The sequence below is a fragment of the Malaclemys terrapin genome, chromosome 6 (genome assembly GCF_027887155.1).
Source record: "Malaclemys terrapin pileata isolate rMalTer1 chromosome 6, rMalTer1.hap1, whole genome shotgun sequence".
Lineage (NCBI taxonomy): Eukaryota > Metazoa > Chordata > Testudines > Emydidae > Malaclemys > Malaclemys terrapin.
Window position 1 is genome coordinate 43326477 of NC_071510.1, and position 18768 is coordinate 43345244.

At 43.2% G+C, this 18768-nt stretch overlaps 1 protein-coding gene across 5 annotated transcripts in view; it reads right to left on the reverse strand.

Annotated features, from left to right (window-relative positions):
- Nucleotides 1–387: 387 nt before the first annotated feature.
- Nucleotides 388–18768, reverse strand: part of FRMD3 (FERM domain containing 3) — a 219829-nt gene continuing 201448 nt past the window's right edge. For all 5 annotated transcript variants that reach the window (XM_054032510.1, XM_054032509.1, XM_054032508.1 and 2 more), the window contains one exon: nt 388–1932. In XM_054032510.1, the coding sequence (XP_053888485.1) occupies nt 1334–1932 (599 nt within the window). In that variant the 3' untranslated portion in view covers nt 388–1333. The remainder of the gene's footprint in view (nt 1933–18768) is intronic.

An 18768-nucleotide genomic window follows, 5' to 3' on the forward strand; every position in this document is an offset into this window, starting at 1 on the left:
AATGCTCACAAGGTTTTATGTATATTCTCTACACAATACTGGGAGCAAATCCTCAGCACATTAAAGTAACAATGAACCTCATTGACTGGAGTCCTATCAATAGGGAAATAGTATGAGTTCAATGCCACACATACATGGTAAGACAATCAGCATGCACAGGAAATGATGTCACATTAAATGATGATTCTCTGGGATGTGTTTCACAGAATAGTGACAAAAGGAATAAAGAACCAAGATATTTCTCTTAAAAATATTTTGTCCTTTTATTATGATTCAGTAGAATATCTGCATGTCAACTGTACCATCTAATGCCTTAATTTTTAAAGTATTGTATACTTTTTATTCTCTAGCCATTTTTAAAAAGTAGGTTACTTATCTACCAATATAACTAGACATTTCTGATATTTGCTATCTCTTCATCTTTCCATGTTATGTACAATAATCTACATTTAGTCCAAAGATCCATCACCTTCTGGCAAAACTTACTTGCACTGTCTTGTAAAAACTTACCACCGATTGAAGTGTAAGATGACAGGACACAGATGAAGGTGGATTATCATTTTCTCAATGATATTCACCACCTTTAGCTTTAGAACTGTGCCATTAAAAACTTACTTGAGGATTCTGTGTCATTTCATCTCCCCTCACGAGTCCCCCCGCACTTGAATAAACTTTCTGTATGTTCTACAAACTGTAGGCCATCTTTTATAGAGTTATAATAAACTCATTGTCCATCCAAAATATTTTAAAAACAAACCATTGGTAAAACATTAAAAAATCCCCTACATGCCCTTGTGCATTAATTTTACCAATCTGTACACTTAAACAACTTCAGAAGTCATCTTTTGCTAAAAATTTACCAAAATATTTTAAACACATAAAAATATAAAAAACCAAAAACAAATCAAGAAACAAAAACCCAGCATAAACATTGCTTGTATAGGCATTGGTTAGAAAAGACTGTTATACCACTAAGGAGTATATTCAAAAACATTTCCTTCTTGGCTCTACTATCATTGAGATTTAGAATGTCATGGCTTGTAATGTTACAAATAATGAACCCTAGTACTATCCAGTCTTGTCTGATACAACAGATGATCAGGAAGTCAACACTGAAATAAAAATAAGACCTCTTTTTGGTTATTTAAAGGCCACCAGATAAGCCTATAACTAAAGCAACTGTTTATGAAAAGCAAATGTTAGATCTTGAACAGTCTGTAATGGATTGAAAATGAAGATAGCTACCTGCTGATGGCCCCATGGGCATTATGAGAAGCTAGTGCTAACTGAAATTTTGAATATAGCCCTTAGTTGTATCGTATTTCTTTAACATTTAAGAGTTTCCCAGCATGTCACAAATGAAGTTTATTTTGCAAGCCACCCACTGCCTAAGAGGACAGTAATATTCAATGTGAAATTGCTGAAACTCTGGCGTCTGACGGATTTCATGAAGAAAGGAGATATCAAGGTCCGACTCCAAGAGGACAAGGAGGAGTGGAAACACAAACAACAACAGTCCAAGGCTTACAAAAAGAAGCCTGGAGAAACTCTTCACAAAGGCGTTTACCTGCATGTTGCCCATTACAAAGTCATAACTGCACCTAAGCGCTCTACGGGCTTCTTTCAGCTCCTCTTCCTCAGCAACCAAAAACGCATTTTCATCCGCTTCCAGTTCCTCAAATGAATCTGTATCTTCTCTCTCATTCTCTGCTCTTGATGGGGTGTCAAAGAGCATGTCAATCTCATCATCATCAACTGGGGTGGGCAGCAAGCTGGCACTTGGGTTGTACACCAGTTCTGAGATGGTTAAAGGTTCCTCTTTGATCTTCTCTTCCTCTTCATTGGTGAGATCTACACTCTCCCCAGCATCCTTAGCAGGGGAATTAGATATCACAGGTATGGAGATTTCATCTTCCTTAGGCAGCTGGATACCTAAAGAAGGAGATAAAAAGGACTCAATTTCTGATGTCAGACAAATTCATTCTTTCAGTAGAATTTTGTATAAGAGATTGTTACAAATGAAACGTACTTTCAGAACACAGTGGTGGAAGGAGGATTCCACAATCACTTGCTTATAACTTGATTACTGAAATCGGTAACGTTTTAGTGCTGTATAGTTGTGGCTGGCATAGATTAAATAGGACATTCCCTTTAAAATTCCACCTAGTCTGCAGCAGAGGAGGAGTGCCTTTTGCAGGAACTCAATCCTCTGAAACTTGAGACCTGATTACCTTTTAATCTTAGCATACATAAATTAAGGCCATTAATATTTGTGGTTAACTGCAGCATATGGAAAGTGAAGGAGGTCATTTTCTACTAGAAGGCAGACTTCCAATAATCCAGCTCCTGTTTTTACTATACAAACAGGTGTTACTGGGATGCAGTTAGGAAAATGTAGCTCCACCCTTCATTTGAAATGACAGACAAGGAAGTGATAGGATAACACCTACAGGCTGGGAAATTTAATCACTACCATTCAACCACAGGTGTCATGACATCAAGATAGGTTATTATAAATTCTTGTCAAGAGGAAACCATGTGAAAGGAGAAGACAGACTACACAGTAGGAGATATGGATGGAAGTTAATGGTTACCCTGGGTCCTGATAGGAATATCTCTCTCCCATGTCTGTCTCCTTCCTTCCTTGTCCCTCGCTCACCTACACTCCCTCCTTGTTATCAGTCTCATCTCCTTCTCCTTGATGCTTCTCTCTTTTCCAGCCCTCCTCCCTCACACTAAATCTTTCTTATTCTCACCAATGTCTTTTTCTCTTCCTTCCTTTTGTTCTCGAGTTTTCCATCTCCCCAATCCCCTGAAATCTCTCCCTTCACTTTTTTCTTCTCCGCTCCTAACCCACTAGGTTTCCTCTAATATGCCACTATGTTCTCTTTAGTTGGCACTAACAACAGCAAAGTGAAAGTAATTTAAAAATCCCAATTTGAAAAGTGCTCTGGCTGAGTCATGATTGCTATATGAGTGCCTCAAAAATCCCAGTGTTTTTAATCACTTCAGTCAACTGCTATTAGCAATGAGTAGCAGAATGGAGGAAGTGGGCAAGGGAAAGGAGGGGAATCAAACAAGGAGTGGGGATTTTGAAGGAGACAATGGAATTGTGATTGTTCTATTTCAAATTTATTCCCACGTGTAATTACTATTAGCAGCTGTAGACTTTCTCCACCTTTAAAAGAGAACAGCCCCCAAATAAAGATACACGGATATGTGTGGTAATAATAAAATAAATAACACTTCCACGTTATGGCACTCACCATGTGGCAATCTTTTAGGGCTGGATGCACAAAAGAAATTAGGCACGGTGATGCTGAGCCTGAGTTAGGTGCCTAGGCTCCCTATGCAATGAATGGGAACAGATAGATGCCTTAGAATGTGATTGACAAAAAGCCAGCATGCTAGACGGGGAGCCGCCAATGCTAGCCAATGGGAGATACCAACAAGAGGGTTGTGTGCTAAACCCCACCACTCTCACAGAAATAGTCACCTAAATTCAAGCTGCAGGGAGGCGCCTCTCTCTGCTTGCTGTTCTCAGCTGTGAACCCTCTCCTGGAGTTAGGCCCCTCTGCCATGTTAGCATGCAGAAGTGGTAGTGCCCATCTTTATAACTTTTAGCCCAGTGGTTAGAGCACTCACCTGGGATGTGGGAGACCCACGTTCAATTCGCCCCTCTCCATGAGCCTTTTGGACTGCTGCTGCATACTGAGTGAATGTTTTCAGAAACTATTCACAATGACTCCAAGAGAGGTAAGAGCTAATTTAGACCCCAGCATTTTGTATGTATAGCTGGGATTATTTTTTTCCAGTGTGCATTACTTTGCATTTATCAACATTAATTTCATCTGCCATTTTGTTGCCCAATCTCCCAGTTTTGTGAAATCCCTTAGTTAAGTCCAAAGCTGACTGCAAAGTGTTACAATTTTGAATAATTTTGTATCATCTGCAAACTTAGCCACCTCATTGTTTACCTCTTTTTCTGGAGCATTTATGAATATGTTGAATAGCAATGGTCCCAGTATGGATCTCTGGAGGACCCTACTGTTTACCTCTCTCCACTGTGAAAACTGACCATTTATTCCTAGTCTTTGTATCCTATCTTTTAAGCAGTTACTGATCCATGAGAGGACCTTCTTTCTTATCCCATTACTGCTTACTCTGCTTAAAAGCCTTTGATGTGGGATCTTGTGAAAGACTTTCTGAAAGTCCAAGTATAGTGTATCAACTGGAGATCACTTGTCCACATGCTTGTAAACATCCTCAAAGAATTCTAATAGATTGGTGAGGCATGATTTCCTTTTACAAAAGCCATGTTGACTCTTTCCCAACATAGTGTGTTCATCAATGTATCTGATAATTCTGTTCTTTACTATAGTTTCAGCCAATTTGGCACTGAAATTAGGCTTACTGGGCTGTAATTGCCATGATTGCATCTGGAGCCTTTAAAAAAAAAAATCAGTGCTGCATTAGCGATCCACTAATAGGTTACATACCACAGTTAGTAGTTCTCCAATTTCATATACGAGTTCCTGCAGAACTCTTGGGTGAATACCATCTGGTCCTGGTGACTTGTTACTGTTTAATTTATCAATTTGTTCCAAAACCTCTTCTACTGACACCTCAAACTAGGACAGTTCCTTAGCTTTGTCACCTAAAAAGAATGGCTCAGGTGTGGGAATCTCCCTAATGTCCTCTGCAGTGAAGACAGATGCAAAGGATTCATTTAGTTCCTCTGCAATGGCCTTGTCTTCCTTGAGTGCTCCTTTAGCACATTGATAGTCCACTGGCCCCACTGATTATTTGGCAGGATTCCTGCTTCTGATGTACTTAAAACATTTTTTGCTTTTAGTTTTTGTGTCTTTTGCTAGTTGATATTCACATTCTTTTTTGGCCTTCCTAATTATTCTTTTACACCTGGCTTACCAGAGTTTATGCTCCTTTCTATTTTCCTCACTAGGATCGGATTTACAATTTTTAAAGGATGTCTTTTGGCCTCTGATTGCCCCTTTTACTCTGTTTAGACATGGTTGCTTTTTTATTTTTTTGGTCCTCTATTTTTTTATTTTTTAAATTTTGAGTACACATTTAGTTTGAGCCTGTATTACGGTATTCTTAAATAGTTTCCAAGCAGTTTGCAGGCCTTTCACTCTTGTGAGTGTTCCTTTTAATTTCCGTTTAACTAGCTTCCTCATTTTTGTGTAGTTCCCATTTGAAGTTAAATGCTACTATTTTGGGTTTGTTTGGTTCTCCCCTCCCACCCCCCCAATGATGTTAAATTTAACTACATTATGTTGCTATTACCGAGTAGTTCAGGTATATTCTCCTCTTGGACAATATCCTGTGGCCCACTTAGGACTAAATCAAGAATTGCCTCTCCCTTTTTGGGTTCCAGGACTAGCTGCTCCAAGAAGCAGTCATTAATGGTGGTTATACATTTTATTTCTGCATCCCATGCTGAGGTGACATGTACCCAATCAATATGGGAGTAGCTGAAATCCCCCCATTACCAGGTTTTCTGTTTCTGTAGTCTCTCTAACCTTCCTGAGCATTTTACAATCACCATCTCCATCCTAGTCAGAAATACTTATATCGTCAATGGGAGAGAGAGAGAAAGATTGATTCCCCCATGCAAGTTAGACAGCTGAACACCTGGTTTGTGACTCGCTCTGGGGCTTAGGTGGGAAATAGGTGTCCAGATGCCTACAGTGATGTGGCAGTGCACATGCTCTGAGGCAGGAACTTAGGCACCTACAGGGTTCAGTGGGGGTTTTGTGCTTTGCAATGGTCCTGAAACTAAAATGGACTTAGACATCTAACTCCCTTTGTGCATCCAGGCCTTAGTGCTTTACAAATGATTGATAAAGCCTCGCAACAACCCTGGGAGGTACACAGGTGCATCCATCTACGGAGGACAAAACCAACACAAAGAGATTAAGTGACTTGCCCAAAGTTACCCCAGAACCTCATGTCAGCGCCATAATTAGAACCCAGATCAACTGACTCCCAGTTCTTTGCTTAAAGCAAAAGCCTAGATACCAATAGACACAAGGGCCCTAAGCCACCATTGCAGTTTTAATAAGATACACAGGTGTAAAATGAGAGTAACACCATGGAGGATCACAGCCAGATGCTACATGACAGGTGAGGTATAAAGTAATAAGATGCATGGCCATTAATTACTGGATAATGAGAAATAAAAAGAAACTGTGTTTCCAGTGCCACCTGTACTAGACCTGCAAAGTCTTTCAGTGTTAACAAAAGTAGCGATCAAAGCAGAACTCCGTTAAAGGACAACAGATATAAAAGCAAAATTTAAAATGAATACACACAAGCACTTGCTTAACCTCGTATAGGAAAGATGTGAAACTCTAGGTTCTACCACAGAGATGTGTGACTGCTTTGTAACCATATAAAACAGGGCAGGAACTGAAAAACAATCCTAGTTAAAAAGACAGCCTCAGTACAGCCAGTTATGCAGACAAGATCATTCTGAATAGGAGTTCACTATTTCAGTTTTAAAATATAGCCACATTATTGCTCAAATGACCAATAATATTAAAAATGATTTGACTCTGAAATCAGGGGCCTTCTCACTTTTTTTGACGGTGGGGGGAGGTCAGTACACATTTTTCTTGTAGTTACACCATAAAGCATTACTAAACCAGCTTATGGATACTGCTGGTGTTTCTGTTCTATTGCAGTTATAAGCTATATTTCTGCACACATTATGTTTTCTCTAGTTGACTATCTAGCTAAAGATGACCACTATCATTCCATTTATCTATGATCATTAAGCCACCACCCAACATGCACAGTCTATCAAGAACTGTTGCACTTGCCAGAGTGACCATGGCTGATGGCTTCACACCAGGCATTGTGTAGTGAAGTTCCCAGATTCGGTCAATCCTAGGTCATGAGCCTTGTAATTGATTTTTGACCATCTCAGCACAGACATCCTTACACTGGTACGATAATTCTTTAGCAACTTTGTGTAGTCTGTATTTCTCATGCCACAACATTTTACATTACAACCTCCTGTTCTTACTTTTTTCAATAAGCTTGTTCTCCTTTTTACATCTTGTGACCACCACACAGTTCAGTGCAGGATTTACACACTAAAATGTTTTTCAAAGAATATTTCTGATATCCTGAATGTCAAAGCCAAAATTTTCAAACTTTCTTGCCTAAAGTAAAGCATCTAACTCCATATTTAAGTACCTAATTAAGTGGCCCAATTTTCAGAGGTTCTGGACTTCCACTTAATTCAATGGGAGCAAAGGGTAAATCAGGACACTTATTTAGGTGCCTAAAATAGATTTAGGTGCCTAATTTTAGGCATCCAAGTTTGAACATCTTGGCCCTATGCCTTCTTCTACCTGTTTAGGCACAAGGTCACTAATACCTTCTTAATATAATTCCTACCACACAGGGGACAACGGCAACTGCTCCAAAGCAAGGTCACCCTCATTTGTTCCTCTGAGCCATCTCCCCCGCCCCATGGTGAATTCCAGTGTGCATAATATGCAGAGAGAACACATACAAGGAAGATTATATTAGTATGATTAACATTGTTCTCATCTCAGACATCTAGCAAACTTCATTTGGCTTGCTAGTAACATACAGGAAGAAGGCAGTGGAGTAAATTCCTTCAGCTAATGATTTTCTGAGAGGTAGTGTGAAGAGTTAAGACATGAAAATGGAATAGCAGGCCCTAATTACACAGCACTATTATTTAGTTTGAGCTAATTATTTAGGAGCAAGACTATGAAGGGGACCACTCATGAAAAAGCCAAACCAATTAGGGCTATCAATGTATGTTATCCACAGTCATTCACTAATATGGTACTTAAGACATTATACATTATCCTCAACTTCAGCAAAGGAAAAATAAGGCATTCGCATGTTGGCAACAGATTTTTCAGAATGTCAAACAGGAATTCTCAATGAAACAGCTACAGCATAATCCAATGCTGCATGTCATGAGTAAATGTACTATGTTGAGTTCTCACCATAAATATAAGCTTCAGCAGTTATCTGTAAATGTGGGATTATGGCTAGAAAAGTGATCTTGTAAACATGTCAGTGTTCTACATTTATTCTCTGTATCAAGTGCCCTTAGTCTGCAAGGCAAAAGCGGGCTATAGTTTTCCACTACCTTGCATATCATGTTGTCCTTTATAGTGGTGTAAAAGCCTATCAAATCAGAACAGTAGTGTTATACACCTGCTTGAGACAGATGTACATTACTGCAGGTGGTGTCTGGCAATGAATAATACTGGCCAGTGTTTCTAACTGCCAGTGCTGCAAGGTCGATCTGAAAAATAAAAAAATGAAAACAATCTCTTCTCTTCTTTCTTTCATACTCAGCACTTACTAAAACATTTGTGAAATCAAGGATTCTGAAAACTTGCATTGTCCACTTATTTCAAGTTAAATTTACAGTCCTACTAAAGTATACTAGTATATATTCTGGGGCTCATTACAGTTGGACAGAGTCATGTCATGACATGGCATCATATCATAAATGCCATGCCATTATGGCAGAACATGATTAAAAATGTTGAGATTTTATAAAATTATCTGAGAACACACTGTCAAGATACTGCAATGCAAACATTATGACATTATGCCACAACAAATTTTCCAGCAGAATTTACATTATCTTAGACATTGGCCCCTTTGTTAGTGTTTGAATACATTTCAAGAGCATTTGAACTGAAGGTTAACTAAAATGATGAACCCATGTTAAAAGAAAATCCCTAAGACTTTGAGAGTCTGGTGAAAGAGATGAAAAAAAACAAAAGTAATCTTGGAGACAATTATTTAATTTAGTCTCTGTCACACCTGGGAATCTTTTGCACTTATTTGTGTATGAACCCTATTTTATCTTCAACCCTATTCAGTCAGGGAAGCTACATTATTAAAGTTTTCAGGGAGGTTTTACAGTTCACTGCTTTTTCAATACTAGTTAACATGGGGTTTTTACTGTTAGTACTTGGACTAAAAAAAATCTCTGGGTTGAATATTAAATTACATTCTGAAAGCACTGATTCTTTCATTCATGCATTGTCTACTTTATAGGCACTTAGATTCCATAGATAAAGATCCTTTCATACATGTTATTGGCATCAGATCACTTCAAAATGGCATCTCTTTTATCTGCTATATTATATATCTATACTAAAGGTTTGCAACATTTTGGGGCAACTGTACTAGTTTTACAGAATAAAATCTTACTGTACCAGCCATGCCCAATTCCTCCCTTCAGCTATGTACTCTATACTCCAAAACAAGTTGGGATGGATCTAAACCTCATTTCCACAACTGCAGATTAAAACATGAACAGTTGCATAAGAGGCAAGCAGACACTACAGCAGTAGTACACTGTGCACCAGGACCGAGCTGGTCCCCTGGCATAGTTTTCACCAGCTATTAATGGCCCAAAACCATCAGCTGAAGATTAAGTAGGGTCTAGAGGAGCCCTAGCTCCATTATATTTCCAGCTAATATAGATTCCTTAGGCCCAGAAAAATGTAGTGTATCTTAGTGAAACTTCTGCTTTAGGTGACTGGATATATTGCACAGCTTTACATACCAAGTGAAAAAAAAAATGTTTGTAGGTGGGTGGTTTGTTTGTTGGTTTTTGCCTGTAGTAAAAAATTACATGAGGAGGAATGTTAGTACTGACAATATGCTCAAAAGTCAAACTAAATAATCAGGCAGAAATTTCAAAATGACACAAGTAAAACAATTAAAACTGAGATAAGGCAGGTTCTTCCCCCCCAGCCCCTTTCTGCATCCTGCAAGTTTTTAGATAGGAAGGGAGATAACTCCTCTGCACTAATAATGTACACACAAGGAAGTATCAGCTACAAGTATCAACATCCACTCAAACATTGACTAACCTAGAAGTACAGTGCATTTGCGTGTTATAAAATTCACCTGTGCAAGCCCACCACAGCACTTAAGCCTCAGAGCAATACTGTGCTGAAATAGTGAATACAATTATCATGCAGTGACGAGCCTTCACAGTCCTGTGTGGCGGAGGAGTTGTCTGGCTTGCTTAGACCATAGTGAAGAGTGGCAGTATGGGTGAACTGGGCGATTACTAGGATCCCTTAACTCAAACTTCCTTTACAATTGGTTGGAGTAGCATAGCAGCCGCATGGGAACTCCACCACTGCCCCGTGTTGTGGTCTTAGGGTTGAAAGTGAGTGGATTTCATCTCAGGCCTGCATTAATGTTGTATCTGGGGTTTATGTGCACTCTGGCTTTTTGCAAGTGAAATGAATTTTATTCTGAATAAGAGATTCATCTTTCATATCAACCTCGCATAATTAGCCAGCTGCCTGCTTTCCTGCTGGTAATTCCAATTTGCTTTAGTTGTACTGTAAAGCTAACTAAAATACCATTGCAGTTGCCAACTCACAGTATTTTTGTGAGTGCTGTGATTGTGCAATATTAAAACCAGCCTCTCATTGGAAGTGCAGGTAGGCCAGGATTTCTGCCTGAACTGTAACTGATGCTGCAGTTCTCACTGCAGCCACTGGAGGCTGCTGCAGGCTTTGGACAGAGGCCCAGTTCTCTGCTTTCTGTGTCCCACAGACACCTTTTTGCTCCACTGATAATGCTGCTGCCTGTGCCCAGGAGGCAGCCAAAGAAGCAGGGAGTTGTGTTTGGGACAGCAGAGGCAGTTCTCACCCATCCTCCCCCTCTGTCCAGCATCAGTGGCGTAGCCAGGTTCTAAGAGCAGGGGGAGCAAACATAAATAAGGCACCCCCCTTGGCTCCTCCTCTGGCCACGCCCTCTGGCCACACCGTTTCCCCCCCCCCTTGGCTGGCTCCTCCGGCCACACTGCGGCCATGCTGCGCCCCCCCCCTTGCTCCTCCGGCCACACCGCCCCCCCATGGCTGTAGAGGGAGGCTGGCAGAGGACAGGGGGTTTGAGGGGAAGTGGAGGGGAGGGATGTAGAGGGAGGGTAGCAGAGGACGGGGGTTTGAGGGGAGGTGAAGGGGAGGGAAAGGCAGCGGCACGGGGTACATGGGAGGGGTACACGGGGTATGGAGCTTGGGGAGGGGTTACCGGGGATGGGAGTGGGCTGGGGTCCCCGGGGCTCTCTGTGCAGAGGGGGCTGGAGCTGCCCCCGGGACCGGGAGAGCCTGGGAGTCTGCTACCTCCCCTTCCGCTGCTTCTTTCCGGGGCCTAGCTGCTAAGCCCAGCCCAGCTAGCAGCAGAGAACAAACCCCACTGTCACTGCCTCGGAGGGGCTCGCCGTGTGCAGTGCCAGCCCAGGCTCAGCGCTGGTGCTACCCCTTGGGGGGTGGGGGCAGAAGGCAGTGAGCCCCGCCAGGCGTGTCTGAGCGAGCTGCAGCCCGGCTCGCCTGCTCAGCCCGGGGGCGCTGCCCTGCCCCGGGGCTGCTGGTGGAGCCTGGCTGTGGGCAGGTCGCACTGACAGGCTGCGGCAGGAGGGGGGGAAATGCCCCCCATGGCTGCCGGCCACCAGCCTGCGCCGCCCCCTCGCTCCTCCGGCCGCGGCTGCCAGCCGTGCTTCAGGCCGCATGCTGCGCCCCTCCCCCCCCGCTCCCTCGGCCGGAGCCCCGAGAGGAACGGAGCGAAACCCCTGAACCCGCACTCCTGGCCACAGTGCCGGACCCCACTCCCCGCCCCAGTTGCAGCACCGGCCGGAGCACCGCGAGAGCCCCGGACCCACTCCCCCACCCAGAACCCCGAGCGGAGCACAGCAAAACCCCTGGACCTGCTCTCCCGGCTGGAGCGCCGAATCCCTCTCCCCCGGCCAGAGCCCTGGGCAGAGCGCAGCGAAACCCCTGGATCTGCTCCCCCGGCCGGGGCACCGGGCGGAGCGCGGCCAACCCCCCTGCCCCGCTCTCCTGGCCAGAGCGTTGGACCCCGCTCCCTCAGTTGCAGCGCCTGCTGCAGTGCGGCTAGACCCCCAGACCCACTCCCCCGGCCAGAGCCCCGGGCGGAGCGCAGAGAAACCCTTGGATCCGCTCCCCTGGCCAGAGACCCGGGAGGAGTGCAGCGAGCCCCCTGGACCTGCTCCCCCGGCTGGAGCCCCAGGCGGAGCGTGGCCAGACCCCCAGACACACTCCTGGCCAAAGCTCCAGGCGGAGTGCAGCAAAACCAGCCTGCGCTCCCCCTCGCTCCTCCAGCCGCTTTTGGAAAGGCGCGGCTTTGGGGAAAATGTGCTGAGGGGAAGCGGCTGCTTCCCCTGCACCCCGCTAGCTATGCTACTGTCCAGCATTAAGTAGAATGAGGGAAGCAAAGCAAAGCAAGCCATAGAAAAGGGATCCCAGGAGTATGTTTCTCCCCTGTCCAGTCTCTAGGGATCCAGCTCCTGCCTAGCTGCCCTGTCCCAGAATTGGGCATAGGCCGGGGGAGGTGGGGAGGGAAGAGCTGGACAGGAGAGCCAGGGGCAGTGTCCTGGGAGGAGGTACATAGCATAGGATAGAGCGTGCGCTTGGCAGGGCCAGCATTCAGGGAGCTGGGATGACTGGAGCAGGGGGCTGTCTCCAGCATTAAAAGCTGGACAGGAGCAGTGCCCTGCAGAAGTAGAAAGAGCAAGACAGGAGGCTGAAAAGATTAGGGCACAGAGGTGGGAGCAAAGATCAGTGCCTGGGGAAGGGACATGTGGGACACCATCTATCAGAAGTAAAAGGGAGGAAGGTCCCAAATTTATGTGTGCCTTTTTTGAGCATTTTAGGATGAAATTCCTGAAACACTCTCACACAAAACAAGACACTTTCCTCCAAAGTGGTCAAAAACCAGAAAACACACCCAAAATCATCAAGTTTGTCTTTTTTAAACATGATTTTTAAGTCAATCCAAGTATTTTGGGAGATTTTTCTCAAGATTTATGTGAGATTGCAATGCTGTAGCCTGTATATCAATACGTTCCCTAGCAAAGGCTGTTTTCACGTGAGTTCATGGGTTCACTTGCATCCACAGAAAGCATGAAAGCAAGGGTGCAAAACCAGGCAAACATACATTTCTCCTGGGGTATGTCTTCACTACCCGCCGTATCGGGTAGCAATCGATTTATCCGGGATCGATATATCGCGTCTCGTCGTCGACTCCGGAACTCCACCAGAGCGAGCGGCGGTAGCGCAGTCAACGGGGGAGCCGCGGCTGTCGATCCCGCGCTGTGTGGACCCCAGGTAATTAGATCTAAGATATTTCGCGTAGCTGAAGTTGCGTATCTTAGATTGTTCCCCCCCCCAGTGTAGACCAGCCCCTGGCCTGGTGTGGAGTAGAGGTCCCACAGCAGCAGCTCCTGCCCTGCAGGCTGGGCCCAGCTCATCACTCCGGATGTTGCGACCTGGCACACGGGGTCACAGCACCACTCAGTTTTGGCCCAGCCGGTCCAAACCTAAGTGGTGTTGTGGCCCCGTGCATTAGGTTGCAACACCACTCATTTATATTTGGCCCAGCTGCCTCCTGTCATGACCAAAGGGCAGCCAGGCCAAACCTGAGTGGTGCTGTGATCCTGTGCACTAGGTTGCAATGCCCAAGTGAAGAGCCAGGCCCAGCGCTGCAGCACTGGCGCTACCATGCAGGGTTGGCTCATTCGCCAGCCCCCCGAACCTCCCCTCTGCACCAGGGCAAGATTAGGTTTGCAGTGCTGGGGCAGATGGTGCTGCTGCAGGTGGTCAGTGCCCCCGTGGCAGTTTAATATAATGCAGCCATTGCATCAGGAGGCCACATCCACCCCCTTCCCACTTTTCTATTTTAATTGATATAGGGATTTTGTATAAGTTTACCAGTAAGGATTAAAGCCATACAAGTAGTATTGTTTTCAATCCACATTATCAGAAACTAGTTTATATCCCAAGGTCCAGATTAATCACTGCACTGGCCGTAGGTGATTTGCACATACTCAGAGTCTGTGTATGGGCCGCTGCAGGGATGCTGAATTTCTGGAGTGTAAGAACACCCAGGCCATTCTCTCCCCCTGCCATCTGCCCTGGAATGCCCCCAGTGCTGGAGCATCCTGTTGGGAAAGGTGGAGGTGGGGGCACACCACAAAAGCCCTGCTGCACTGGGGCTCTTATGATCCCTTTGTAACCCCTTTGTACCCACTACAGCAGCACCAAGGCATGGGGTGATGCAGTGAATTCTCTTGGAAATTTAGGTTTCGGTCGAAGAGAGAAGGGTTTTAAAAACTTAATATGAATAGAGATGTAGTTTAAAAGAAAATTAGACAAAAACACATTGTTTTAAGTGCATGAAAACCAAAAAATTAAATTGACTGAAAAGAAAGTGAAACTGACCAGTCAATTTACATAGCCCTGGCTGACTGAAGTGCAATAAGTAAACAAACAGTATCACAAAAATTGATATTCTATAAAATTTTTTACTTCCGTGAAGTTAGTCCTGATGTACATCAATATCAAGCCCATTATTTTTCAACTGCACCCCGTTAATTAATAAATTGAAGAAAACCTTCAATTATTGCAAAATAAAGAAATCCAAAACACATTGGGTTCAATTACATGAAAAAAAATGGCATGGATTGGCAGTTCAACCCGGTCAGTTGTAATTAGTGAAATGTCAGAGATAAGCTAATAGTCATTATTGTACTTCAGCTATCATTCAAAAGGTTCATAACTACTCTTTTCAGGACTGTTTTGTTGTTTCAAAACTTATCATAGATTTATACCTTTTTTCTTTCCTGAAAGGCTGCAGGAGTAAAATTCCACTTGCTAGCAAAAATTAGTAATTCACACTTAAATATACAGCATGTTAAAGAATTTATCCAGTGGATCTCATTCATCTTTTGATCTTATCCTTTTTTCAGCTCCTCCTTCTCTCTACCCCATTAAAAGTAGTATTCTGTTATTAACAATATATTTTGCTTCCCTCAAAATGATCTATTTTTAGTATGACAAACTACAAAGAAAATCTGGACACCAGACTTCTCTGAAAAGAGTCCTAAAAGCAGCTGAGTATATTAGAATGAAACTTACCAGCACTTCTAGCTGTGATCCTTGACCCATGCCTCAGCAAGCGAATACACACATCTTTGCTACAGTGATTAACCATACGCAAATGAATACTTTTCCTGGTTTGGATTTTTACCAGACACTTCACCATACTGACTATTATATTTTCTATCACAGCCTTGTCAAACTACCACCCATACTGGCTCTGACCTTTCACTAAGTTTCCACTGTGTTTTAAAGGACTAAAGCCAGTTGCTCTGAATGAATCAAATGACAGGCTTCCAACATGGCCAATAAAAATATCCCATTAGGGAACAGAAGGGGAGGTTATTTTTAAACATTTCCAACTGTCTCATAATGTACAATGCAATATCTTCAATAGCATCTTTCTCACTTAGCAGTGGCTAATAAAGCAGCTGAATTTCACACACAAATATAAAAATATGTAATATACTAAAACATAGTAAGATGAAACAGGCCATAAAAAAGACACAAAGTATCTGGGCAAAATGACACTATGATCCTTATTTAAAAAAAATTCAATTCAGCCGTCAGAGTTGCACAACCAATGTTATCTGTGGGTGCATTTGTAATTATCTAGGGATAGATCCTTAGCCCCTGCATGGGACTTAAAGCTGCTCTCACCAGGAAGCTGAGTATTCCTCCTGCATGGGGAGGAAGGTTTTAAAGGTATTCTACATGTCAAGATTTGGGACTTAGCTTCCTCAACTAAGGTCAAAGTCTGTCCTGGCCTGTGCCCTGGAATAAGTGGAAGAAGAACAGAAAAGTGCAATTGGAAAAGTGCATCTCCCTTTAGAGATGTGCTCCAGTTCTCAATGGTAGACAAAAACAGAGAATGTTCACATCCATCAGAAAGGTGTTTCTCCAGAAAGCACATTGCATTCACTGGTTTGCAAAGGATATGCTGGGTCACTAAACAGACTTAATCCATATGTGCTTACAGTGTATAACTATTTCCAACTGGAAAATGGAATAAAACAGCATACATAGTGCCATCCTGACAGTTGTACTGGCAGGCCTTGCTGGTGCCAATGAAGCCACATGGGGAAGGAACGGAGCATCTCGGCCCCATAACACTCATCCTGGATGTTGAAACACTTGGGGTGCTGCCAGACCCTCCATATCAGAGGCTCTTGCTCTCCCTGAACCATATAGGAGAATGAAATGTCCCCACACATTGTCCTGTAGATATTTGATTCATCCCCACTGGTTTGTCTTATGCAAGACATCTATTTTAACTGAGCCAGATATTACTGCATCTGCATTTTAGCAAAGCATTGTTATATATAAACATACACTTGGCTCCATATAAGTAAGACTGTCCCCAGTGCCAGGATTCCTTTTACTGCTCCCCAAAGTAACTATGTGGAATAAAGACTGCCACTGTTATGTTCAATGCACCCACATTCCTTTTCATGAGCAAATTCTTTGTGGGGAGGAGAGAGGACCAAGTGGCCCCTTCTCTATTTTGCCCCATTTTGCTACCTCATCAGAAGTGACATTCCTATGTGATCCTACCAAATTCCATCATCATCGCCCATGTAGCAATTATTAGGATATAAAATGAAAATCCTGGCTACCAAAAAGTGCAGCAGCTGTACTATTTATAGATTTACAAAATCAAGTAAAGCCTGTTTTTAAATAAATCACAAGTGTGTTCTTAATTCAAGGGAAGCCTGACTTAGTGAGCAAACGTCCCTTGGCCAGGGATGTGAATTATATTCAAGGGCAATGAATATACTTATGCAAAAAAATAACCCATATTGGGTTACTCTGAATCAGCCCGTTGACTGTGGCTAAGAATTTGTGCTGAAACATTTAGTCCGAAATCATATAGCTGAGTCAGTGACACTTTTGCTTTAAACTTGACACTCAGCAAGTAGGGAAAAGATTCCACCTCTAAGAAGAGAGAATAGACAATACATTTCCTGGTGTTGGCAATGAATGCTGTGTAACGTTCAAAAGACATATTCAGCAAGGGATTTCCCAGACAGTGAGTGATGTCTCTCCAGCAGTCTGGCCTTTTTGTGTTCCTTTGGTTGCACAAAGGGCCCAGAAAGCCACTAACTCCAGAATCAGGGAGCCACCACCAATTATTCTGGCACTCTCTAACCCTTTCCCTTCCCCCAGTGTGCAGCTAGCAAACAATGGATGCACAGTAGCTGAGATTCAAGCCTACTGTTGGAAACGGTTAGAAAAGCCCTCTTGTTGGCTGCATTTAGACCCGATTTAAGCTGTCTTTCAAAGCAGAGGGGTTATAACTTCTCTTTAAGTAGACGGGTTTGGTTTAAAAAAAACCAGAGGAAAATTATGACTTCCAAGACCAATATTCCCTAATATGCGAACTGTGGTTAGGATACATAAGCTTATTACACATGAGCCTAACACACCATTGAAAAGAAAGTGAAAGGAGTATTCAATCAATCCTCCAGATACTACTCTTGGGCACTTAGAATTTTTAGTGGTAGAGGTTTTTTGCTTTTTTAACAAGTACTATGGTGCTGGGTTGCATAGGTTTGTACAGGGATCCCCTGAGTCAGATATCAGCATAATAGTTCACCAGAGTGTGGCATGTGAGGTCTCTACTGACAGCCAGTAGCCCACAGGTCATCATCATCATTGCAAAATGTACATATGGATAATATTTAAGAAGTTACATATTGTTGATCAGTCATCCTACATGTATCTATACTGAAAATTATGTTCTTAAGGTCTGGGAGATCACCAGGAGGTAACGTCTCGGAAGTGTTTCGTTCAGGCAGGAGGTAATTATCTCCCTGTCTGTCCATTTGTGTATTGTATGCCTCAAAACGTATGCCTAGTTGCATACTGAGCCAGGTTCAAATTAGAGATTCAGAAATCTATAAGAACAGACAACAAGCAGGGGCTGTCCTGTTTATGAATAAAGGCAAATGGTTTGGTCTGGTATATTTAGAGTGGAAAGAGACATCTTTAATCCTTCACCTATGAGGCAAACTGACAGCATGCTTATCTCATGAAAGGAGGGTCCCAGGCCAGCCTGGCTGTAAAGAGCTTCAAGGATGTTGGGTGAGCAATACACTACAAGACATGAGAATAACCTGTTAATTAAGTCTAGACTCTAAAATGCATGTCATGATTTTATTTTATAAGTCTACATTTGTTTCCAGTACTTCTACTTGCTATTACTTGAATTCTGTGCTTTGTTAAATAAATTTATACTGGATTTCACAATAGACATATGTAAGTGCTGTGTGTTAAGCAGAACAGTGGTCTGAGGTGAAACTGGTAAGCTGAGCTGTACTGTTTCTTTAGAAGCAGAGGATCTGTGAATACTGCGAGTGTCCAGTGGACCAAGGCCTGAACAGTCCAGGAGATGCTCAGAGAGTTCAGGGGTTGGGATGTGCCAATTGCTACCTGTAGAGTGATAGCAGGGCCTGCGAGGCTAGAAAGAAGAGCTTGTGTTGCCAGTGCAGCTGGGGAGCTGACCCAAAGCAGGCACAAAGTTTCCTCACACGAAGGGTAGGTGGTAGCGAGGTGCCTCACAACCCTGGGTATCCCAGGAAACGTAACAATATGATGTTCAAACAAATGTGGAGAATATCTTAAAGGTCAGAATTCACAATTGTGTTCTGAGGGAATCCTGGCACAGCTGCTAATTTCCTCTGAAGGACATTAATCTGTATATTTCTGTAGGTTTTTCAGAATGTGGGGAAACATTTGTTATTTTTGCATTGACAAAACAATTTATGCTTGCAGAACTGGATGTTTCTGTCATGGGTGGTTAAACCTACAGTTTTGT